The sequence below is a fragment of the Aspergillus niger genome (assembly GCF_000002855.4).
Source record: "Aspergillus niger supercontig An15".
In the NCBI taxonomy this organism is placed as follows: domain Eukaryota; kingdom Fungi; phylum Ascomycota; class Eurotiomycetes; order Eurotiales; family Aspergillaceae; genus Aspergillus; species Aspergillus niger.
The window spans coordinates 178,635-203,294 of NT_166530.1; the positions used below are offsets into that span (position 1 = coordinate 178,635).

The following is a 24,660-nucleotide window of genomic DNA, read 5'->3' on the forward strand; positions in this document are numbered from 1 at the left end:
AATAGGGGAGTGCGCAAGTATACAGAAATGAGGCGGATTCGTATCCCGATGCAAGGACCAATCCTCTGAAGGATTTATTGCAATTCGTAGGTTCGTGGAACGGAGAAAGGAAAGGTGCAGACGGCCGTGAGGGATTGAGACCTAATCGAACGAGGATCTGCTCTTTCCCACGGGAAGGGCCTGATGTTGATGGTGCGATAAGAGTACGCCGGCGGAAAATAGATGCGAGGCTCAACACGGTACTACCAACATAGACTCGTAGGACAGGAGTGGGTGCACCGGCAACGTTTCAAGGCAATTGCAACGTGAGCGTCCGCGGGGGGTGTATTATGACCTGGGGTCGTCAAGGTTGACTGAAGGAATGAACGGCCGTGGAACTTTCTTGTTGGCTCTGTTTCCCCTTTTCTGCTTTTAGTTTACTCTGTAGACGGATGGTTGAGTCTAAGAGGATAAAGCGCAACGTGGGTGACTGAACCAGGAAAGGACCGGCGCAAGGGTGAGAGAGAAAGTTTGGACCAAGAGCAGACCACTTAGTAGTATAGAACTAAGTAGTGGTGGTGGTGGTAATGGAATGGCCTAGGGGAGGTTGATCGGAAGCCCCAATGGCGCTGGACTGCGGGCGGGGGGTGGATTTATTGGGAAAGGTAACGAAAAGAGGAAGCCACAGAGGCGTTGTTTAAGTAATTGTAGCCCAAAACAGACAAGAAGATTGGAAAACAATTAAGTAGTAGAGGGAGTGCGTAAATTACTTGGGTCGCAAGGGTGGGAATAAAAAAAAATAAAAAAAGGAAGGGGAAAAAAAGAATAATAAAATAATGAATGAAGGAATGGAAATTGATAGGCAGAGAGCCAGGTACTTGAGGGGGGGTGTGTGTGTGTGTGGAAGGAACGAACGACGCCTTAGCAACAAAGCAGCGGCATCAACTAGTAAGAAGTAGTAGTAAGGAACGATGGAAAAGGCAGTGTAGCCGTCGAGAAAGTAATCCCTTTGCGAGGGTACCTGGGGAACTGGGAAAAGGGAACGGAGAAAGCCAGCGAGTGAGCGAAAGAGAGAGTAGGGAGAGAGAGAGAGGGGAGGAGGCGGGCGGCGAGTGTCAACAACGGCCCATGGTTACGGGGAGCCCTGAATGGTCGAAAGTGTGTCGAATGGACCGTCATCGGCGCCAGGGGACACAGCTTCGGGTTAAAGGGGGGGCGCAGAAACTAAGGAAAGGCGCCTCTCTGGGGGAGAGAAAGCGAGACCGAGAGAGACACAAACACAGAGTGAGTGAGAAAGAGAGCAAGAGCAAAACAGTGGGGAGACACCAAGCCAAAGAAAAGTGGAGATGCTGGAGTGGATGCTTTAGGTTGGCGCCAGTTGCTAAGCCTCCGCCACTAAGACTCTTTCAGTCGTCTCGATGCCCGGTTTGGTTAGTCTCATTTGCCGACCGGGACTAGCCATCTCGAACTCGTAACTTGTTGAGAATATTACTACTTAACCATTATTATAATGATAATTTATTCGAGTAATGAATAGTAATCAAAAATATTATACAAGACCTTGTTAAATCCAGAGAACAATAATAGTACCTTGTATGAGGGGAGAAAGAGATCCTCCTCACTGCAGTGCCAGTGGCAGACTGCACCGCCATCAAAGTATAGGTACACCCCGAAAATCAACACCTGGTGATCTCATCAGCCTATCGCACTGCCATTCTTCCGGCTGAGCCATGTTCAACGATGACGCCTAAGACCTCGTGGTTCATCCTTCCAGCTGATAAACTTAGTACTCTTTCCGGCGAAAGAAAGAGAGAAAGGGAGTCCCAGCCTGATGGCTGAGCCACTACTACGTAGTACTACTTACTCGGCCGGCGGTTAAACAGTAACTAACCACCAAATCAATAGCTCTCCAGTTCAGTCTAAGTAAGTACGTAGCCTCGTTAAGACGGGACATTAATTAACTGCCAAATAATCCAGTGGTTGGCGACCAGCCGGACTGTGGGGCCACCTCTGGCAATCCCACGGGGCCACGGGGAAAGGTAAACCCGCTTATGTAACTGACGATGACTGGCGGACAGCCATCCACGCTAATCCAAATAGGCGAGGAAAGCGAGGGAGCAAGCAGGAAAAAAAAAAAAGAAGGTAAAATTGGGAGAAATTGGGAGAGAAAATATTTAGAAGAAGCCAAAACGGATCTCCTCACAGATAAGAAAGAATACTTACTAACTACAAAGTCACTAGTCGATAATGAGAAAGTGGCTCCTCCGCCAAACCATTGAGGGGCGATTACGCAGGCCTCGGTGGTTTCACCCCCAATATGCTTCTGGCATTCTCTCCCATGGATCTGTGGCATCTGGTACAACAAGCAAAAAAGAGTAAGTAAAATTAGTTTTATTTGGTTCGGAACATGAATCGAAGACGCCACCACTCGATTTCCCCCCTCCCCAGTTCAGTCTCAGTTCCCCCCTCATCATTGCCGCATCGTGAGAATCTTTGTTGCCTAATTCAGTTCCTCGGTATCGCTCAGTCGCTGATGCGCTCTTTACGCACCGGCGAACCAATTACTCCAGGTAGAAGACGCGTCCTGCCACCATGATGACGGAGCTGGCCTAATTTATGGTTTCTGCACATCCAACGAGCTAGCTAGTTAATAACGGTCGCGACTATTACTGTGCCAATGCGGAACTACGTAGAGGAAAAAGCAAATTTTCCGACAGAAAAAAACAACAACAATAATAGTATGGAGTAGACTACTGTGTAAGAGATTGTTGAGAATTGTTGGGGAACAAGGCGAGTTAGAACGACCAAGTAAATCCTCTCTGTTCGTGACTACTAACTAGCTGGACTAAATCCATAGCGCTGCACGCTACGTCCGGAAGGTCAGTTCTAGGGACTGCAGGAAAGTGTGATAGTCGGTTTGAATCGCATGGACTCATCAAACTAGACAGGTACTAGTTCGGTCGTGGAATTTCTGGGCCATGCTCCATATCTCCCTTGACCCGTAGTTCCCAGTACTGCAATCCAAGTGTCAACGACTCAACCACTGCAGCACAGTCTCAATTACTCCGTACTACCATCTACTTTCCATTGATTTCCTGTCTGTTTTTCGTACTTTTGACGCTCACCTTTCTGCCGACACCGCGGAGCTTCTGCTGTCGAAGCCGCCCGTGCATAAAGTTCCAGGTAGCATTTCGAGAGAAAAGCAATTGTCCTTGTGTAACACGGCAGCTGCCGCATAATCGACCATGTTGAAGTGACAAGCCAGATTACTGGCAATCGTTCCAGAAGTAAGCCTATCACAGCGTTTGGCTACTTCCCAGATGTAAGTACTACTACTATGCACTGTATGTCTAGTGGTGATGCCGGCGGCAGCCGTCAATTGCAACGGTGATTGGACATGATGCAGGCTGTAATCTAGTTTGTAGATAAACCATGTGCACTTAAGCAGGATTGAGTGGCTAGCCGTATGTGATCTATCTGTACCTACTTACAGTAGATAGTAGTCGTGTCGTCCTGCTGTCGGTTTGCCCTACCACACAGTTAGCCAGTATCTGCTTAGTAGTTCAGATCCAGCTCGGTGTCTCAGGCAATTACCATTTAAGGCAGGTCCAATACACAGCCCAGCCCAAACTTCGGCGTCTAACAGAGCAACACGATTGATTGTGATTGATTGGCATTTGCACTGATTTGCCGATGTATAACATCATATCTGATGTGCCCGGCAATGAGCGAGTAATCACAGCGGGGCAAAAACGACCAGCACAGCCCACTGTGCTTCCTTCCCTTCCTTCCACGCGACGAGCGATCAGGCAGAAGTGGGAAACGCTTTATCCATCCAGAAAGGCTTGTTTGTTCATTCGAGGATCCATATTTAGAAGAGAGTCAACTCAGTCAGTCAGACAGACCACTCGCCACCTGAAATTAATGGAAAAATTCAATTTGTCCAGGGTTGTCTGTCCAGCCACAATCTGGTGTCGGAGGTTCGTGGCTGGGACACAGGTGTATCTTGGAGACAACTGGGATGGATGGAGAACGTTTTACCCGCCGAGCTTGTTACAGCCATTGATTGCACCCCCATGGACCCTGGTCGGGATTTCCAACTCCAAGTTTGGTTGCCGGATTGCCATCTGGCTGGCATGAATTTACGAGTACGAGTTGCTGAGAGACGGGGAATCGGCGGTCGGTGGTTAACCCGCCGACACACCAGGTACCACCAATGTTATTCTCACTGTTTTTGTCTTGGTGGGAACTTCGCTGGCAAATTCATCCGAGCTCCACTGATATCAGATTTGACAGGTTAGGCGGGCTTTGAAGTGGGTTAGTGGTGGGTACTGCAACAAGTATTTTTGGCGTGGGGTCGTCGTAACCTTTCCATGTGAAAGGCAAAATGGTTCAAACAGGGCCCGGGGAGAAAAAGAGGGCCAGACAACAAAAACCCTCCAACAGGGTGCAGTACTAATATAGGTATCACTTAGTCTAACTGCTAAGATAAGTCTCATGCAGCCATGCTTTTGCCACTAGATATCCGCCCAAACTGGGGGGCCGTTTCACACTTTATCCGACCAGCAAAGCACATCCACGAACCTGATAAGTCTATCCCCAGAAAAATGCCAAGTCTTTTTTCTACACCAAAAGATAAAGAGAAAAGGGAAAAAAAAGAAAAGGGAAAAAAATCGACGGTTAAAAGAAACCCACGGGCCCACATCCACACATGGAGAGAAGGGGGCCTTAATCCATGCTACCAGGAGACACATCCAATCAGACCTTCTCACATACCCAGATTGGCGCAAGAAAGGCACCGATCTGACTGAGTGGCTGGCTTTTGATGTTTAGGCCCACAGGACGAGGAGAAAAATACTAGGATTGGAATGCATGGCAACGACCCGCGGTTGTCGAGTCGCATGTTCTTTTGTGCCAGATTTCTTCTGATTTGTAGTTCAATTGGGAGTGTCAGACACGCCTAAATTTTATCTATCCCTTGTGGTGTGTTTCAACCGACCAGAAACGAGCCCCGGTGGTTCCCCCGTTTATCCCCCCTGATTGGTGCCTTGGGTCCGTGCCTCCCACGTACTCGTATCTCGATTTGCTATTCTGCCTCCTGTCTTTCTTAGACAAGGTAGAATATTGACTGATTCGTCCATGATAATCTCATCCCTATCACAAAGCAAGAACAAGAGATCATAGACACACCAAGAAAAAATCATCCATTCCATCTCACTAATCTGATTACCCGCAGACGAGGGGCCTAATCTCTCACTCAGCCCTCGTCTACTAACGTCTAACGCATCCAAATTTAGTAAAAATGACCTACTACCTATCCATCTGTCTATCTTGCTAACCGTTTCGGCCTTCTCATCCAATAAAAACAAGTATATAAACCAAGTGTTCTGTGTAGGGGAATATGCACCATCATGGACCCCTGTCCCCGTGTTGATTTGTTCATGTCAATCACCCCCCACTCTCACCCGATGATCTGTAAGTCGGATGAGGTCAGAGCATGCTTTAATCCCGCACAAGAAGATACCAATGTGTAGATAGCTAGTCTTCATGGTGAGAGAATTAAGACTATCTTGTCTTTGATCGGCCAAAGCGTCTGTCTCTGACTGGTTGATCAACGCTCAGGCAGAGAAGTATTGTCATGGTTGTTCTACATGGTAACTATACCGGTGGTGCTATGTAACGCGGGGAAAGAGAGGAAGTCCAGATCGATCGATTGGATCAAACCATACGATACTGAACTAGGGGCAAATCCTGGATACAAGTCTGTATGGCATTGATTAAAAGTGGGAAAGAAGAAAGTAGAAAGCGACATTGGGATAGACATTGCGGAGAATTTACCCCAAACTTCGAGCTTGCACCCTGGATCGACACGTGGGCCGCCCGTTCAGGTAATTGGGATGCTACGATATTCCTACTGCATATGGGAGAGCAGCCTCATGCGTCCATGCGTTCACGGCCCCCCTCCTCCCCTCTCGCAAAATGTAAATTATCAGCTAAAAACATGACTTGGGTATTTTCATTGAACTACTAGCTGATTGATCGCCATGATAGTCTGTCTCTCTTACAGACACACCTGTTACTAACCCCCGCAGACAGAGCGCCCGCTATTGCCTTGATGATACTCCTCTCTTCCTTTCTTGCACATCTTCCCCACAAGTGATCCCAACTCCTTCCACTGGTTGGCGAAATAAGTTGATTGCTCTGCCTCTCGCATATTGATACTCGGGGACTCTGACGGTCTTGTCCTTGCGGCATTTCTAATAGGAGGCCAGAGCGCAATCAGCCACGGCGGCGTGGGGGCAGATCAAATGACTCTCCCTGGACAAGACAAGCCACACGATAAGAAATCCCATCAAGTCTGCCGCCGTGATCCTTGCTTATATCCTGACAGTATTAACTTCTCATGCTTCGCGCGTGTCGGCGCGAGTAGTTGGCAGTACACACATATATGCTGACGTTTCCAGAGCGATTACGCGGACGATTCTTTGCATCGCCATGCAGTAAATGCCCCAGTGGGGTGCACAAATAGCTCACCGAACTTCGGGTGCAGCAGCAGCGGCGAATTCCCCGTTGACGTTGGCAGCGTCGGTGCCTCGTTCCCCGGGCCCTGACTCAAACAGACGCACCCACCACATAGGAGGATCGAAAGGACGGTGACCACCGTGAAGCGAAGGGTAAACATCGTTGAAGAAGTACCAGACGTGGCCGACGACAACGCCGCAGATTTCATCCTTGGGCACGATGCCATGGACGACCAGGCTGAATGCCATCAGAACCCAGGGGAGATAGGGGGCGGTGAAGACCAGCATTCCTAGGAAGCTGAGGCGAGTTTCCGGGTTGCGACGACTCCAGATGTAGACCAGACTGGAAGAGAGAGCCGTGCCCAGGAATGGAAGGGAGAGAAATGGCGAGAGGACGAGGAGAGAGGCCATGGCGTAGAACAGAAGCCACGAGAAGTGGGCCGGCGATCGCCCCGATGATTCCTCCAAGAGGCGCGAGTATCGCTGCAAGAAGAACACATGAAATAGTAAGTCGAGATTGAGTGGTCCGAAGTATAGGAAGGTTGTGAACAGACGCCAATACTATGCGATGGTTAGCCGCGTGATTCGTCTACCCTATACAGTGGACGGAAGTACTAGCTGCGACGTACCTGAGACTTAACATAGACTGCGCGGAAGCTATAAAACAGCTGGAATGGGGTGAGGACGTGACATTGGACCAAGACTGAAGTGGCAACTGTGGCTGCTGTCCACCATCGAGTTACAGGGGGCATTTCATAGAACCATTGCTCCAGCGGGAACTGGCCAGCCTGCCCGCCGTTACCCCAGATGGCGGCCATAATTGATGGGTAGTAGAGTTGCGAACGTTGGGATTAACTTAGGGGGGAGGTTGCTCGGGTGGCGGGTACGATGCGACGAAGCGGTAAGCGAAATAGAGAGGATGCAGACAGTCGTCTTTTGGCGTTTAAGGACTCGAGAGAAGACGGGCGAGTATGATCGATAAGGGGATGATGCCGAATCACCACTAAATAACTGCCAGTTTAGTTCCGCCGTAATCGCCGAGCTCCAGCTGGCCTTTTGGCCTCAGGTGTCACCTGTCACTCCCCGGCCCATATGTCACGTGTCGCTCCCGCGCGCTTCGACGCCGCAAAGACGCGCCTCGCACGCGTCCGGACAAGAATTCGGATGGCTGGGGATTCCATCACTTCATAGTCCGTTCGGCCTCCCGGATGGGTCCCTCTCTCGCATGCAATCTCATCCCTGACAAACGCTCCTCCGCGGTTTTCGCCTTGCAGCTTATTTCTCGACTGTGCCAGTCGATCGCGCCCAGAGCTCAATTCATTCAAAGCCTCAGGCCGCCGGAGGACGACGAGTTGGCGCACCACCTCAACACCATTTAACCTTAAAGCGTCATTGACTCGCCCGGCGCGAAGGAGCTCTACAAAGCTACCCCTCTTTCGCCCCTCTCGCCTTGAACACCCCAACCGGCCAATTGCTCGCCCAAGCGCTAAACAAGTCAATATGCCTCCCAAGACAGGCGGTCGCGGTCGCAAGAGCATTGTGGCGGCGCCGCGACAATCAACAGCTGGCGACCGTGCTGCCGCAAGCTCGTCGAAAGCAGCTGCAACGACGTCGCCGGCAGCTAAAAAAGTGCGCAAATCCACTGGACCGGCTAGGGGAGGGAAAAGGCCTGCTGGAAAGGCACCCAGAGAGTCCGACGTTCAGCGTGCGTACCCCCACCTTCAATCCAAAATCCTCTCTGCGCTCTCTCTCTCTCCTGAAGAATGAAAATTGACATCCTCGCAGCTGGTGATCCCACACCACAAGGACGTGTACGCCGCTACAAGCCTGGAACCGTGGCTCTCAAAGAGATCCGCAAGTACCAGCGCTCTTATGATCTGCTTATCCAAAAGCTTCCTTTTGCTCGGCTGGTCCGCGAGGTCGCTCTTGACCTCCTCCCTTCAGAAGTTGGCGCCGAGCTGCGGTGGCAGTCGCATGCGATCCAAGCGCTCCAAGAAGCAGCCGAAGCTTTCCTTGTACATCTCTTCGAGGACACCAACCTCTGTGCTATTCACGCCAAGCGCGTGACCATCATGCAGAAAGATATCCAACTTGCTCGACGCATTCGTGGTGTCTGGGGTGGTTTGGGCTAAAAGTCTTCCGTTACCCTTGCAATTGATCGAAAGGAGAAGAAGTCAAGAAAAGAAAGAAATCGAGACAAAACGCCCAAAACAAAAGCGAGTTTCTCTACTTTCACAATCTACCTACTCTACCCTACCACCTCTCTGATCTCATCACTCTATCTTACTTCTCTCCTTTTCGAATTTTTTATAATCAAGCAGTGGGCGTTCATCATCACTTTTTGCTGCCAATTGGTGTTGTATAGGGTTGCAGGCGTATGGGAAGGTTACGGGGTCTTGAGGCGAACCGCGGGGTCTTTCTTTGTTTTTGATGCTGTTACAAACTTCTCACCGATTTTGATCTCATTTTATCTACCTACCTACCTCTTGTTTGATTGATTGTTGACTCTATGCCGTTGACTACCGGCTGGGTCACGTGTGCGTGTACAATACAACCTACTTATGTCCGTTGAATCGAACATGAGAGGTGTACTATCTATTCCATTTCATATATGGTCGAATCGGATCGATCATCCTGTGTATGCCAAGTCCTTCATGGATGCACTTGGATGTCTGATGTTATTGATCAAGAATCAAAAGAATCAAAGTCACCTGAAACCGGGATCTTATTGTATCACTATTTATTCCCATAAATAGAACAACTCACACGCGCACTCCCTTTTATCAATGTCACCATGACGCCGTACTCCCCTCATAAATAGCAATAACCTCACAGCCCAGACAGATAGAGCAGATAGACACATGGATAGAACAGCCCAACATGGTATCATGAACTGAACTTCAGCCGTAAACACCACTACATAGATATAGAAAGCATGAAAAGGAAAGGGAAAAGGGGAAAGAGAAGAAAAGGAGGCTGGGAATGTAGAAGAGGTAGGTAGGTAGGAATTACAAAAAAAGGGCTAAATAGCAAAGCAGGAAACCGCCACTACCAGCAGTAAGTGGTAGAAAGGAAGAAGAAAGAGAACAAGAGCCCGTATCTATACAGGTCTCTTCAAAGCAGACGGCAATCCCATCATCACGCGATGACCTTCTTCCCGTACACCTTTGGCCTCCTCATTCTTTCCTTGACGTTCTAGCGTTTCGGCTAGCATTTCGTCGGTCACGCTGACCCAGAGCCGGTCGTTGGCTTTCTTAGCCATGGCGCGGCCCGCTCGGGCACTTTTCTCGGCTTGTTCGCCGACGACGCCACGGAAGTATTTCCAGCTCATGAAGGTTAGGGTCATGCAGGTGATTTGGCTGTTGCTGATTGCTGTGGCGGATTGGAGGGCTTGTTGCAGGTATTGCTTGGTTTGAATCGTGGACTCGGTCTGAACGGTTGCGCAGACCAGGTAGTATGCTGCTTGGATATACTTGTTGGGACTGCCGGTGCAAAAGGATTCCACGGTAGATAATATGGTGGGTAGGTGGGAGTGAGAAGGGTGGGTGGGATCACGGAGGATGAGGACGGTGTTTAAAGCAGCGAGAATGGCGATGTCGCGGCGTGGCTCATTGCGCGCCGTCTTGCTGAAGTTAGTGGATAATGAGAGAAGAGGAGATTGGAAGGCGTTCAGAGCTGCGGTGAGGTCGCCTGTTGCTTGTGCAATAGCACCGGTGGCATACTCCATTAGGCACTCGACGGTATCTGGGAGCTGGTCGCCAAGTTCCTGGCCTTCTTCTCGAAGTTCCTTCAATGTCTTGTTGGCAAGCTCCCAATCTGTGCGACCGCATGCAAGAAAAACCTGCTGGACGAGCAGGTTGCAATAGAGAAGCCTGCGCCACTGAACGCGTCTATTCGCACTGACCACCGATTCTGTGATCTCTTGTGGCGCCTTGAAACTTCCTATGACAACACCGTCAGTAACACATTTGGAAGGATTCGAGATGATCTTCGCCGAATCCAGGTGTACTAACCCTTCAACATACGAGTGCCCTCCTGCAAGAACTTCTCTGCCTTGCGTCCATCATATGAGTTTTTGCAGCTCAGTGTGATCGAACTAAGGAAGTAGCAGAGCGCATAAAGGTCGTGCTGGGGTAGCCAATTGAAGCTTAACAGCAGCGTGCCGCTCTGGACCTGGAGGATGTCCCCGGTGTCGATGGAAGACGGACCGGCCGACTTGCCATTCAATGGGATTGAGAATGATCCATCGCTGCGCCAATTCGAGTCATTCAAGCGTTCGTCCATCAAATCTTGCAGCACCTTCAGCTTTTGCGATGATTGATTGATGTCGTATTCGAGTAGACTGCAGCAAATATCGACAATTTGGACTAAAGTCGTTAGCTGTGGGATATGCCGGAGTTCATCATTGAGTTGGTGACTCCGCGCTACGGCTACCGCACGCTGGGCTTGCTCGACGGAGTCAAACCCGGATCCTTGCTGGAGGTGCGCGAGAGCTTCGATTATCGCAGACATGGCTGAGACAGCCCTATCACCATTGCGGCTAGCCATGGTGGCAATCTTGTGAAGGTGCTGTAGTGCCGACACAGAATCTTGATGGGCCGATGAGGAAAGTGAAAGGGACACCCGAAGAAAACGAAAAGCGTATTCCCAGGCGGAGTGGCGATACCTAACAGGTTCAGCAGATGACGAGAGAATTGGCGATACCGGTACATACGCTTCGACATCTTGTATCATCCCATCAACAGCTTTCAGTGAGGCCTTTGGATTCGTCTTATACAGCATTCGCGCCAACAGATGTTGCATGCTATATTTCAAATCAAGCATCCGATTCTACATTAATCAGTACCTCATAATCGCAATGGCTCCGCGAATGGAGAAGATGATATAGGCTCACCCTTTCGCAAAGGTCAATCTATAAAGGGAGGTTAGCAACAGCGAGAAGATGCAGGGCAGGAGTTAACTTACACCCTTGCTCAATGCTGTCTCCGCTTCAAGGTCGTTGTCTGTTTCCTCAAACAATATACGGGCATAACGTAATCGGACTAGAGCTTCAACACGGGGCTGAAGTCGCCAGTTCTGCGCCACATTAATAAGCATCACCACAACATAAGTATGGTTACAGAAGTCAAGGGTTAATCAAAAGTCCCCGCGTACCTTGAGAACGGCTTCCAAGCAACCAAGACCTGTAGCAACTAATTTGTAATATTCGTCCATCTCCATCTCCCGCCTTAACAAGGCTACCAACGTGCCATGACTGTGAGCAGCATTCAGATACTCATCAGCCATGGCCAACAGCAATACTTGATAGTCGATCGGCGTGCCTGCTGATTTTTGGGTCGGTTTTTGGCCAGTTTGTCGCTGCGCTTGCTTCTTGATGGGTGGGCGCTGAACTTTCTGCTGCACTTCTGGGGTAGGAGCTGGGATTAACACCTGGACAGGCTTAGGGGACGGTGCTGGAGGAGTCTGAGCGACAGGTTTGGCGGCGGCTGGCTTAACGGGGACAGGGTTGGCAGCAACTGGTTTGGCAGCAGGAGCAGGGGCAGGAGACGCAGTCGCAGCCACAGCCGCAGCAGCGGGAGGTGGCACTTGGACTGAAGGCGTAGTAGATGTAGGTTGAGGGTAATTGTTGGGAGTTTGATTCGCTTGATTTGGACTCGGGGCGGAATAGTACGTGGATCGGGCGGGGGTAGAAGTAGGGAGGACTGGGGAGCGGCTGTTGCCTGCAACAGACACCGCTGGTTGTGCAGCATATTGGGACGGACTATTGGTGAACTGAGGAGGCGAGGTAGAAGCAAGCGGTGGTGGGTTGAATAGATCCGACGGATTCACATATTGCTGTTGCGGCTGCTGCTGGGGTGGAGGCTGTTGAGGTGGTGGTGGTGGAGGTTGCTGTTGTTGCGGCGGCTGCGGGTTATACGTCTGCGCGTAAGCAGGATACGCCGGGATCATGACCTGGGGATAGACCACCGGCTTCCCATATTGATATGGCGAAGCGCTCGTATTGACATTGCTGTTGTACAGTAGCTGCTGCGGGTGGATGGTCTGCTGGTGATGCGGCAGATTGGGGGGTTGCTGCATGTACTGCGAAGGATATGGGCCGTTATGGGGTGGTGGGTAGCTCATCGCCCCAGGACGCAGACAATGCTCATCAATCCACTGCACTCTGCTATTCCCGGGAAGTATATATAGCGAGACGACGAGGATGCTTCTATTTTTTGGGAATGACTCTCTCTTTCCTGTTCTTCTGGATCGCGCCGCCTTTTCCGTTTCCGCGTCGGGTCGGAGAAACCCCCGGGCGGTCAGGTGAGGCGCGATCAGGTGAGTTCTACGAACCATGGACTAACTTGGCTGATTGATTGCTATCCTTGCTGCATGACAATAAGGGAATGTAGGGAGAAGCTCCCTGTTCTTCGACGGAACAACCCGCATCATCTAGAAGTCTAGAATATGGATTCTTTCGAAGCTGCATACGGAGCATTATATCATGTGCATTGGACCGGGTCTTGCCGTAAAACCCTCTCTCTAGCTAATTATACTATATCCCGAACATCTTCCATCTAGCAAACAAGCCGACATCACGATGGAAACAATGATAATACACCCTTCCAAGCCAAACTATTCAACTCGAAAGTCCTTGCATAACGCCGAAACCAGATCCGTCTAGAATACATCACACACATGAGATTCGTGACCACACCAATCAACCCTAAATCATACTGATCGAGGTATACAGCTGATTCATCGACTGATCCTGTATAGCGGGGTTGAGGATATTCATATCCAAAGACGGTGCTTCTTCCAGAGGTGGATGTTCTCGGATCGTCCACGGGCATAGCTCACTGCAATTTGCGACATCGATTAAATTCTCCGCAGGATGGATTCGTTGCGCGGCCCATGTCTGATCTGGGACAGGCCCCGGTCCACCAAGGCACCTTTCAGTATAAAAGTGGTATGTTGCTTGTCCCGTTTCCTCGTCGACTCGACATGGTTGTTTGCGAGGACACCTCAGTGAGGCATTGCACGTATTACATACGGATATTCGCTTGCAGGATGCGCAGTGGTTGTCATAAAGGCGACAGAGAGTGGTCTGGCATACACTCGAAAGCCATAAGTCAACCGACCGGTGAGCACAACCAAAGCGCGGCGTCATGTGCTCTTCCTTGCCGAGCTGGCCGGAACCCGTGCGCAAGCGGTACTCTGTCTTAATCTTCAACTGGTCTTCGTCGTCCAGCTCAGGATAGATCTCAATATCCAGCTGTGTTGATCCGTAGTCCTCAGTGCAACTATGCCAGCAGAAACGCTGCTGTTTCATCCCGGATCCAAATTGGACCGCCAGGTCCGTTATGGTTTTCCTTCGTACTCTCAAAAGTTCAACAAGTTCCATCTTATCCTGGAAAGTCAGTTTCTTGCAAGGACATAGGTCTACTATGCCTGCCGAACTCCCTAGGTTGCATGACCTATCCTCGGACTTTCGTTTCAGCTCTCGTGCGGGAAAGAAGCTCCTCGGATGGAGCTTCAAGCATCGAGAACATGCCCGCCACCTGTTATCTTCCAGCAAGTTTATGAATTGCCAGCGTGGGGTGACGAAATTGTGTCCATTGCGATAGTGGTGGAAAAGTGGTGCGAAGTCTCGACTGAAATGGAGGGGTTTGGCACCCAGGGTAGCACCGCATATCGAGTAGAGGCGTTTACAGGTCAGCGCCAGACATGCTTCGGGCAGCACCGACAGGTGAGAAATAATTTCTAGGAGCAGCTCGGTCGGTAGCGCGAGGAGATAGCAGTTGGTGATAGTGTCTGTATCGCCGACTTTCCCTTCATACTGGGTTTTCGCCCAGCGATTCATCTTTGCGATGGACCTCAATCGTTCCCCAGCACGGCGGAAACTAGATCCCATATCAACCGGCAGATCTGACCTCATTTCGTCGATTGTGGCAGACTGTATCGTCTGTATGTAAGTAACAGGGAAATCGAGGTATATGTGCTGTGATCTATAGTCAAAATGTAACAAGGACTCAGAAGAAGAAAGAGTACCAGCCCGTTTTCTGCTGGATTTGGGGCATCATGGTGTCCTGGGAAATATAACTGAAAGCAAGCCACATGACAAACGAGTTGTCAAGAGGAAGACGGGACAGAGGGCCTTTTGACCTTCAAAAAGTAACCTTCGCAAAGGTTGTAAATTCGCACGCAAACGGAGCACGCGCCGGGGTCACAGCGTAGTAGAGACCGTCAGGATTACATACAACAAGATGGGTCTTCCGTTGGACCAAAGAGCAGAAGGGCGATTGTTTGATCAAGCTCCTTATTGGCGACTGCATCCAAACAGTCTACGGATCTAGACTGCTATCGTATCAGTTCATAGAAAGGGTTTCGCCCGACTGGGGAACGGCTAAGGAAGTCTATGATGCTATCGGATTAAGGCCTACACTGAGCTTCCGCATCCGGGCCTGTGTTTACCGCATCGATCTTGCAGCGACCCGCAACCCACCCTTGGAAGAATGTTCATGCTTCTAAAAATGCAGCAGTATGTTGCGACACCATTTTCTGGGACCGCAAGACAAGATGGGATGAAAGATGCAACATCAAGTGACGTCGATCTGGAGGGTGTCTTTTGGAGGGGCCTCATGATCCATAGCTGAGTCATCTGGTACTGCTGACTGATCGGCGCGATAACGATAAGGCCCTGTCTGATAAGCACATCAGATGAGCCTTACTGGATGAGGCAATGAAGCCGAGGCAATTAAGATGGATGGGTCTTTTTCCATCCCAATTCTTTCACTGTTCGGAGTCGCAGTGGTTCCCCGTTTCCCCTTTTTAGAGCTGCAGGTGATTATAGCGTGCTAGTGCTTGTTCTATAGACTCTTCTTTTGGCGTTGCATTACAACCAGATCCGATCCTCCATGTCATTTGTTGACACCCCCATCAGCCTCCTAAGCACATTCTCCATACCGCTTCTTGTGGCGGGCCTGCTGGGAATGGGCCTGCTCTCATGGATCCGCCCTAATGGCCGGATCGCATACTATCATGCGAAAGATAATAATCTTCTACTGACCACAAAGGCTGAGAAGTCAAGATCCCAGACGCAAGTGACTCTGGCAGACCTCTGTCGCACTGCCACTCCGAAGACGTGCCAGCTGAACCCCTTCCTTTTCAACGGCCATCTACAGACTGCCTGGACAAGCGTGAAATTTGATAATGTCCCGGTGCACTACAAGCGCTGGATGTTCGAGGCTGAGAATCCGATGTTGTCTGGGCACTTTGCGATGGACTTTGTGGTAGATCCATATGAGCCGCCTAGCGACGCTCATGCGACTGATAGCGAGAGAAAATATACTCAGCCATCGGGGCTACCGGAGCGGACGTCATTCTTCTCAGAGGATGAATTTGCTGCGCTTCCCTCGGACGATAACAAACCGATGCTCGTGGTTCTCCATGGCCTAAGCGGTGGATCACATGAACTTTATCTGCGCCATGTGATTGCGCCTCTTATCAAGGATCAGACATGGGAAGCTTGTGTCGTCAACTCCAGAGGCTGCTCGCAAACCAAGATTACCACCGGTGTGCTTTACAATGCTCGTGCTACCTGGGACATTCGTCAGGCTGTCAAATGGCTACGGAAGACTTTTCCGAATCGTCCCTTGTTTGGAATTGGTTTCTCCCTCGGCGCGAACATTCTGGCTAATGTAAGTCTATGTTAGGCACAAGCAACCAAGATTGACTGACGTGATCGTAGTACTTGGGCGAGGAGGGCGATGCCTGCGAGTTGAAAGCTGCAGTGCTCTGTGCTAGCCCTTGGAACCTTGAAATTGGCTCTCTAAACCTGCAAAACACCTTGATCGGTCGCGAAGTCTACAGTAAAGTAATGGGCACGAGCATGAAGGACCTGTTCGAACGGTAAGTGAAATATTCCTGACATTGGCATTGCCACATCTGACTCGAGACCATCAGACATGTGGAACAGGTCTCCAAGAACCCGCGAATCGACGTTGATGAGGTGAGGAACATCACTTACTTGCATGAATTCGACCGGTAAGACATGACTGCCAGCTTTTCTACAACTGCACATTTTTAACATTAGCCACAAATAGGGCTTTACAATGTGCCTCGTGGGGCTATCCCACTGAAGGAGCATACTATCGCGATGCTTCCTCCACCGATGCTATGCTTGGTATTCGAATTCCATTCTTCGTTATACAAGCCGAAGACGATCCGGTAAGTGCAGGTTTTAGCAGTCGAATTATATACACTAACCGGCAGCAGATTGCCTGTGCCGCTGCACTGCCATTCCAGGAGATGACACAAACCCCGTACGGCGTGATGATGACTACCTCTTGGGGTGGGCATCTTGGCTGGTTTGAGCTTGGAGGTGGTAGATGGTTTGTGAAGCCGGTATGTGAAAGCCACCTACCACTTGTCTATCTACATCTAACTGTTTCAGGTCGCGAATTTCCTAAACCTCATGGCGAAGGAGGTCGATCTTAGCGTACCATTCAAGGTTGAGGATCCGGAGAAGATCCCCGGTCATCTTGCCCACCATACGGGTCCCGAAAAGGACGCAGATACGGCACCGAAGCCGAAATTTATTCCTGCGCAACGCAAGCTCGACCTGCAAATCAGGCCATAGTCAACACTATTGCATAACTGAACTGCTCCCATTGATAGGATCAGTGCTTCAATTGGAGAGATGCTCATCATGTGTCATGCACGCCGTTGTTTCGGAAAACATAGACCAGTATAACGCCAGAGACCCATCTAACTACATAGACCCGGTATAGACAGAATTACTTTTGTACATAGAACTTCAAGCAAATGCAACGCTCTTCTTCTTTCCTTTTGACTTCGAAGATGACTCCTTGGTTGGCGCCTCAGCCTTTGTTTCGCTGGAGCCTCCCTTGTGCTTGCGTTTTTGGCGGATGGACTGCTTTGCATCCTCCTGTTCGGGCCAAACCAGTTAGCAACCCTCAAAATATAGTCCTTCAACGGGACAAATAGGAAATAATGAGCATATATACGCACCAGCTTAGACTTCTTCTGCGCCTGTCTAGCCTCTGCCTCCTTTCTCTTAGCCTCACGGATCTCCTCCAACTGGCGAGCCTTCATCATCTTGGATTCGATCTGTCCTTCCTTCTCCGCATTTACCATAGCGAGGATAGTCATCATTCCCTCCTATTGTAACATCGTTAGCCAATGCGACATTCATAGAACGGCCTAAAAAGTAGATGGAACACGTACCGCATCGTCAACGAAAGTCTTGCCCTTCTTCTTGCCCTTGGGCTTTACCACACCGACGGGGGTGATCGCATTCAGCTTGGGCAGTCCCAGCTCCTCCTCCGTATATTCTCTCTTCTTCGTCTTCTTCAGCAGGCTAGACTCTGTGCGCGCCTTCGACTTGACTTCCTTGGGCGGCGGGCGCTTGGCGGTTTTCTTGTTCACTTTCGATGCGGACGAGAGAGGCTTGCTCTTCTTTGCGTCGCCCTTGTTCGAGGCCTTGCCACTGCCGGAGCCCTTAGTCGGCGCCATTGCTTCGGTTTAGCTCTGCGTGTCGGGATTGACGATATGGAAGGTATCGAAAGAGGGAGACGAAAATCTGGATTGTCGCCTGCGATGGTGGGGGAGCGGAGAAACCAGCCACAAAAGTACAGTCGCCCGAATAGCACGAAAACCACGGACCTCAGATATACCCAGAAGAACGTAAATAAACCGAATCCAAGGCGAAGAAAAGAATTGAACGATGAAGCCCCGGACCCTCCAAGATCACGCCTCCGAAAGAGAAATTTTTTGAAACAGGCAGGCGGTGAGCCGCAGACCGGGACGCAGGACCTCCACCACTTCGATCTCCTCGCATCGTCACCTTAAGGTTGGACCATCGACTTCCCTTCCTTTTCCCCATTCGCTCTCCTCCCCCACCGCGGTCTTTCTCTCCCCTCTCATCTCAAGTGTGCCATTGTCGAGCCTCACCACCGGGCCACTATTCAAGATGACCATCAACCCGACCTTCCTTGCCCAGCGCACGCGCTCCTGTACGTTTTCCCTTCCTCCCAGGACTCGGTTGTCCCGACCAAGTCCGACCTTTAGAAATTGCCGCGACGTCAATGGCCGGAATCCCGAGCTGACCTTTCTCGCCCTGTGTAGCTGCCAACTGGGGTGATGCGAAGCACCGTGTCCTCAAGTCCTACAGAGAATGGCTTAGAGCGGTCAGTGATCCTTATACTCGATGATTTACCTATGCATCATCACCCAATGCCCGTTCATCAATGGCTTGCTGGGGCCTGGCGTTCCCGGCGTGGTCGTCGACCCTTTCGCGTCTACCAGACAGAACCTGCGACGGACCAAATCCCAACTTCGATAATTAGCATTCTACGAGAAACGCTCAGACTAACATGGTCCCATCCAATTGAGATGATATAGTCCCCCGAGATTCAGACTATGTACTCTCTGAACCTCCCCGTCTCCGCTATCCGTACGAAGATCCGCCAGGAATTCGAGAAGCACCGCTACGTCAACCAGCTGAACGTTGTTGATGTGCTGTTGTACCAGAGCCACGCTGAGTTCCAGGTGAGTTTATGAAAAGTGGGCAGTGTAGCGATACTCAATTGCTGCCATTGATGCCGCCCAGCCCGACCAATTGAGCCTCATATGGTATAGATAATGTGTCCTGACCAACATCAATAGGAAACCCTCAACTACTGGAAGCAGCTGTCGCATGTGATGAAGTACTTCCGTCCAGAGGAGGACCCCGGTGCTCGGCTACCTCCCAACTTCATCTCGGGCTTCTTGGAAGGCCGCAATTGAAATTGTGAAATTATTATCACCATCATCTCTTATCACCTCTTTTTATATTTCCCAGTATCCTTAGCATTGAAAGTTCTCTGACGGCTGCGAACGCTGATAGAGTGTGTGAGTGTTATGTAAATATTGTCTGACTACATGATGTTTCGGTTGTTGAATTACTCAAGGGTGCTTGCATAGTAAGCATGTAGACTGTATTCGTATGACTTGCGATTCGGCGTGAGGACGGTGTTTCTTCCTATTACCTCTTGGTTAGACTATCACAAAGAGCCCTATTCACATGACCAACCCAGATATCTATGAGCATATAGTAGTAGATGCTACCTATGGTATCCCTCACTCCCTCCCCATCAATAAGTACCACTGCATCTCCAGCCAACCAATCAACCAACCAATACACCCACAACAAACCCCATTACATCTAACCACCCCAAGAGAAAAAGAAAAGAAGAAGAAGGAAAAGGTATAACTTTTCTATACACACACAACGCCATCATATCCCATCAAACAGCAAAAACATGACACACACACAGATCAAAAGCCAAAAACCACCCAAAAGTCTATAATATGTATATATATGCCTAAGCCTCCATGCGATCCGCCTGCGCAGCATTAAAGTCATCACGGGCAGTCGTGAACTTGTCCGTCACGACATCACAGAGGTCCATTAGAGTGTCGAGACCTTTCTCGAGGGCTTCGACGGCGGTGGTAGTTTCTGTTTGTTCATTCGTTAATACAGGTGATCTTTATTCTGACGGAAAAGAAGGTAGGAGGGCGGGAAGAACAAACCATAAGTCTGAATACGAAGGTTCATCTTCGTCTCGGAAGGATGGGGGATGGTGTAACCGCAGAATTCGACTTCGGGGCTGAACCCGAGGAAAACTCGTTAGCAAGATCCAACATAACAGAGAAGAGAGGGGTTTGTAATAAAGTAGAGTATGTGTACGCACTTCTTCATAATCGCATACCGCAGCGCATTGCCCAGAGTGTGACCCTCTCCCTCGAATTGGAACGAAGCTGCGGTGTCGGACGAGCCGAGCAACTATCCCATCCAGCAGGTATTAGCATACGCCCGGAAGTGAATCATGTCCCACAGTGTATGTAGTGTATACGTACAACAACAATGCGCTTCTCGTCCAGCTCTAGGACATCGGTCTGCTCTTGCTCTTGAGGCGCGGAGGCGTCCAGCATGGACTGGTCTTGTTCTTCGGAGTGGACGGAGGCAGGCATTTTGATCGGATTGTATGCAGAGATTAGATATCGGTTCCTGGGCATTACGGTTAGCGCATTGTCTGGTATATTGTCGTTCGTTCGAGGTGTATACTGAGGGGGTGAGTGGTGGTGGTGGTGGTTATTCTTAGGAGGGGGGAGCGGAGGAGAGATGTACTTAGTGGCGGGACACGCGAGTCGCGGGTGCGGGATATCTTGATGGAACAGATTCCAAAGGATAGTATATTCCCAGCTAGATGCGAATAGAAAATCAAATGGTTCGTATACGTCAAGTTTCGCAAACAACCAGATGCTTAATGCTCATGAGGAGAAAAAAGCGAAAAACGGTTTATCGATATCTCACCGCCTTCGGAGGAGGAGGGCATATCCTTACCGCCTGCTTTTTTCGGCTGTAGTATGCTCAGTCTTGTACTATTTGCTGTGCTGCTCTGCGATGTATGTTTGCCTTTGGTTTGGATCTTATTAATTCTACATAATTGCGAGTTGCTAACTATCTACGGATAAAGACCTGTCTCTTGCAAGAGCTGCAAGCTCAGCTGTAGGAAAACTGACACACAGCACATATCCCATTTAAGCACTCTGCATGGCTAATATATCCAACGGCAGGATACGTACATATATGCCGTACAGCGAACGCTCTTCTCGGCCGTGTGCGACGCTGGATACGAAGTAGTAGCTACTAGTCAAGTCAGGTTACTTCAGCTATTTACATTAAATATAGCATCTGGATTGTCAAACATCGGGCACACGGTATGATCTACCACTATGCATACCCTTGTGCAACTGTGGCTTGATTTTATTTCCCCCTTCTCTCTGTCGGGCTTGGGGGGGCTTGTGTCCTTTTCTTTGCAGAATTGGATTTTGCTTGCATATGGTATCTACATTACGGTGCTACTGTGGTTTTCTCCGGATGGATGGATGGATACTGCAGGTAATCGACCGAGAAGGCCACTATCTGGCTAATCCTTACTGGAGATGAGTCTTATGTCGCTAGATTTGGTAGTAATATTAGATGAATATTATTAAGAAATGACTTTGCTTGTGTTGACTAGACGGAGGAAATAAAATGCTCCGGTGAGCTGGGTTCAACAGGCAATCACTCAGTTCTATAAATATGTATGCCATGGGGAGCAATTAATGTCCGCACCAGGGATATTTTAGTGCAACGCTGTCACCTACAGAAACTCAACTACTAAAGTAGCAGTACTATTGAAGGTACGGTGTAATTGTTCTTAATATTCTACAATCAATAGCTCATTTCGTTAGCACATAGGAGCGATCAGTTAATCCTGGTTAATCCTCCGTAGGCAATAGTAACTGCTATACCACGCGACCGGGACCAAGCTGCATTCTAAGTACACACTGATAACTACCTACTAGTTATTTGCTACTATTATTGACAACAACTTATTGCGATCGACCAGATGCTATATCGCTTGCCTTTGGGGGGAGGGGCTTGAAGTGCACGCCCACTCTTTTTTCCCACATGGAAGAACCAATATTAGCAACAGGGCCGTGCAGAGGCAACGCCGTTGAGACTAGACCCGGGCTTCAAGAAGGCTTAACACGGGGCGTTATTATTATTGCCGTCTGGCATTCAATCAATCAGCCAGCACCGACAGTATTTATGACACACACTGTGATGATGCGCCGGTCAGATACGGCAGAGTAATCATAGTTGATATTAAACTATTTTCTTGGCGTTGTAGATAGCTAGGCTCGCTACTGCAGATATGGAGCTTCGGGTGTATGTGAGTAGATTACTTTGCAGTAAGTAGTAACTAGTATGCTCGGATTCGGACTCGGAGACGGTCGTATGTAGTGGATGATGTCGTGATAGATGGGGTGACGAAATGGATGGCGCGTACGGAAGAATTGATCTGACATTGATGAGGAGAATTCCTGTTCTCATTTGCCGAGTGACTTGCTGCTTTGCCAATAGTAGGACTGTTCTACCCCATCGTTTGAGACATTTATAGGCGAGTGTGTACTGTGTATATTGAATATGGAGTATCCTATCGGGTCGGTTAACTCTCGAACAAGCCCTTCCTTGCACATGGGGGCGTTCAATAAACGCTTATTTGGCATATGCAGGGCAGAGTAGAAGGAACTCCGTGTGTATTGACGGAAGATAATGGTGGTTCTCGTTTCGAGACAACACCCGATAATCTATCTCGTACTCTTCCGGTGGGATAAAACACATACGTATCCACACCGTGTACATGATAGATGGATAGATGGATATCCACGAACTCGGGATCCCAGCTTGCCGAGCAAGCCACACACGATCAATCGATTCGAACATTTACACCGACCTCCTGGAAAAATCTCAGCAGCTTGACATGTTAAGTTAGGTAGACCCTTGTGATGTGACAATCCATGGTACCACTCAGCAGGTCAATAATTACTGGAGACGGCAAGGCCGGACCCATAAACTAGTGGTTCATCAGACTGGATGGCAAGGCCGTTCCTTAATCTTATTTGCAAGGAGCACACGTGGGCCCGCCAGGCCGAGGTTAACTTATACAAAGTAGGCTAACGAGTTAAAGTAAAAATAAGAGAAGATATGCGAGGGTGCAGACTGTATTTTTTTTTTTTCTCACACATTGCACAAACATTTACTTTCATCTGGATAGTATAGACATTGCTTGCCAGCCCGATGGTTGGATAGATATTCGATTGTCCAAGTTCATACTGTTCCCCGGCGATCTAATATCTAGTAGTCCACTCCGTAGTCTCCTAGTCCCCTACTAAGCCGGATCTCACTAGTCGTGATCCCCGGGTTAATGAGGCGGTCCCGTTTAATATTAAAATGACTTGCCTCGTGGAGCGGGAAATGAGGGGAGAAGAGATCGTCCCTGGTGATTGGCTCTCACAAACGGGCTTATCCGCAGATGATTTCGAGCCTTAAATAGGAAGGTCTGTAAGTATTCAGGAAGTAATCCATAATAGCACCTCCCATCATCGGTACCTTGGATCAGGCTGTCGAAGATGGATACTAACTATCGAAAGTCGACAAATACCTTCATTTGGCTGCTGCAATGAAATTTGTCAGATCCACATCCCACCCAGCCGTGTAAGCAGGCCACGCATTGGATCGGAGTAGAAGAGTACCTGCAAAGTATCAGCACTGCGACTGTAGCAGGGATTGAAATGATAATATGCCACAACTACAGTAGACGCAAGATGGAGCCCTCTGCGTGCTTTGACTTTTACTAAACCTTCATGAGGACTAACAGACCTCTTTTTCCTACCCACCAGGCTGTCGGGAAGTGGTTCCGCGCGTTAGTTTTAAATCTTGTGAATGTATTGGGAACTGATATTAAGAAGGACGGTGTATACGGATTTGGCTAGATCACTACCGAGAAGAATGGGTGTGGCTGTTTCTACTACTGGTGATTGATTGATTGATTGATTGACTTGAATAGTTAGTAGTTCTGTTTTGAAGACAGCATGTTAATTGAGTTTGACTCAGCAGGGAAAAGTTTGACAGGTCCCATGTTTTGCATTGAGGCCTTGTTTGAGTCAAGCTGCCGTCTGACTCGAGCAAAAAGGCCGGGGGCTTGGGTTTTGGTTGCACGAGGGCTGGGATTAAAACCATCCCCAACAGTTGCTGCTACTGTTGCTGCTACTGTTACACCGGTACGGCATCTCTCGGCTATCAAGGTAAGGTTAACTGACTAACTTACTAGTAAACTAAGTTAGTCAGTTAATTGTCCAGAATTACTCCGCGGCCCAGTCTGTCCGTCCTGCACTGCAAATCTGATTGAGACAATGGTGTTGTCGCAGGAAGCGAGCTAATCGTCTGAAAGAGAGGGATTCTCATTTCCGCCCCAGGCCGTGATCGAAGGGGGCGGGCAGCGGGCTGTGTTGTGGAAAGTCGATCTTCATTGTTCCCAATAGTTCGCAGGTTCATGTGCTTGAAATGAGCCTGCGAAATTGACCATGAAAGTTGAATGGAAGGAGGCATGGGAAAAATTCTGCCTTACAGTAGTTCGGTCGCTCGGGCCCCTGGGATGTCGCAAGGTAAGCAGTGCCGGACGATCATGTCTAGAATTTTACCTTCGAGGCGGATGTGTGCGGGTGAGCAAGGTAGGTATCTTCACCTTCTCACCTCTTCTACACCCTACATACATACATACCT

At 49.4% G+C, this 24,660-nt stretch overlaps 9 protein-coding genes across 9 annotated transcripts; 4 read left to right on the top strand and 5 right to left on the bottom strand.

Annotated features, from left to right (window-relative positions):
• Positions 1-6,509: 6,509 nt before the first annotated feature.
• On the bottom strand, positions 6,510-7,318 carry An15g00640 (uncharacterized protein; the record flags this gene model as incomplete). Its single annotated transcript, XM_001396566.3, has 2 exons — positions 6,510-7,061; positions 7,130-7,318. The coding sequence occupies 2 exons, from the start codon at positions 7,316-7,318 to the stop codon at positions 6,510-6,512; spliced, it is 741 nt and encodes a 246-aa protein (XP_001396603.1).
• A 945-nt stretch (positions 7,319-8,263) lies between these two features.
• On the top strand, positions 8,264-8,632 carry An15g00650 (uncharacterized protein; the record flags this gene model as incomplete). The annotated part of the gene is made up of 1 exon (XM_059744438.1): positions 8,264-8,632. One exon carries the CDS (start codon positions 8,264-8,266, stop codon positions 8,630-8,632), a length of 369 nt encoding a protein of 122 aa, XP_059602420.1.
• A 968-nt stretch (positions 8,633-9,600) lies between these two features.
• Positions 9,601-14,418, bottom strand: An15g00660 (uncharacterized protein; the record flags this gene model as incomplete). Its single annotated transcript, XM_059744439.1, has 8 exons — positions 9,601-10,442; positions 10,526-11,166; positions 11,215-11,330; positions 11,395-11,412; positions 11,466-11,576; positions 11,655-12,666; positions 12,845-13,022; positions 13,218-14,418. The coding sequence occupies 8 exons, from the start codon at positions 14,416-14,418 to the stop codon at positions 9,601-9,603; spliced, it is 4,119 nt and encodes a 1,372-aa protein (XP_059602421.1).
• Positions 14,419-15,397: 979 nt separating this feature from the next.
• Positions 15,398-17,121, top strand: An15g00670 (uncharacterized protein; the record flags this gene model as incomplete). Its single annotated transcript, XM_001396569.1, has 6 exons — positions 15,398-16,180; positions 16,231-16,391; positions 16,446-16,526; positions 16,586-16,709; positions 16,758-16,886; positions 16,936-17,121. The coding sequence occupies 6 exons, from the start codon at positions 15,398-15,400 to the stop codon at positions 17,119-17,121; spliced, it is 1,464 nt and encodes a 487-aa protein (XP_001396606.1).
• Positions 17,122-17,298: 177 nt separating this feature from the next.
• An15g00680 (uncharacterized protein) lies at positions 17,299-18,017 on the bottom strand (the record flags this gene model as incomplete). Its single annotated transcript, XM_001396570.1, has 3 exons — positions 17,299-17,430; positions 17,514-17,663; positions 17,730-18,017. 3 exons carry the CDS (start codon positions 18,015-18,017, stop codon positions 17,299-17,301), a joined length of 570 nt encoding a protein of 189 aa, XP_001396607.1.
• A 457-nt stretch (positions 18,018-18,474) lies between these two features.
• Positions 18,475-19,289, top strand: An15g00690 (uncharacterized protein; the record flags this gene model as incomplete). Its single annotated transcript, XM_001396571.3, has 4 exons — positions 18,475-18,517; positions 18,630-18,691; positions 18,906-19,052; positions 19,170-19,289. 4 exons carry the CDS (start codon positions 18,475-18,477, stop codon positions 19,287-19,289), a joined length of 372 nt encoding a protein of 123 aa, XP_001396608.1.
• A 578-nt stretch (positions 19,290-19,867) lies between these two features.
• Positions 19,868-20,561, bottom strand: An15g00700 (uncharacterized protein; the record flags this gene model as incomplete). The annotated part of the gene is made up of 4 exons (XM_001396572.3): positions 19,868-20,001; positions 20,076-20,152; positions 20,237-20,328; positions 20,403-20,561. The coding sequence occupies 4 exons, from the start codon at positions 20,559-20,561 to the stop codon at positions 19,868-19,870; spliced, it is 462 nt and encodes a 153-aa protein (XP_001396609.3).
• A 248-nt stretch (positions 20,562-20,809) lies between these two features.
• Positions 20,810-22,192, bottom strand: An15g00710 (hypothetical protein; the record flags this gene model as incomplete). Its single annotated transcript, XM_059744441.1, has 6 exons — positions 20,810-20,984; positions 21,132-21,192; positions 21,290-21,394; positions 21,487-21,506; positions 21,696-21,722; positions 22,155-22,192. 6 exons carry the CDS (start codon positions 22,190-22,192, stop codon positions 20,810-20,812), a joined length of 426 nt encoding a protein of 141 aa, XP_059602422.1.
• Positions 22,193-23,969: 1,777 nt separating this feature from the next.
• An15g00720 (hypothetical protein) lies at positions 23,970-24,282 on the top strand (the record flags this gene model as incomplete). Its single annotated transcript, XM_059744442.1, has 2 exons — positions 23,970-24,182; positions 24,226-24,282. The coding sequence occupies 2 exons, from the start codon at positions 23,970-23,972 to the stop codon at positions 24,280-24,282; spliced, it is 270 nt and encodes an 89-aa protein (XP_059602423.1).
• Between the last annotated feature and the right edge of the window lie 378 nt (positions 24,283-24,660).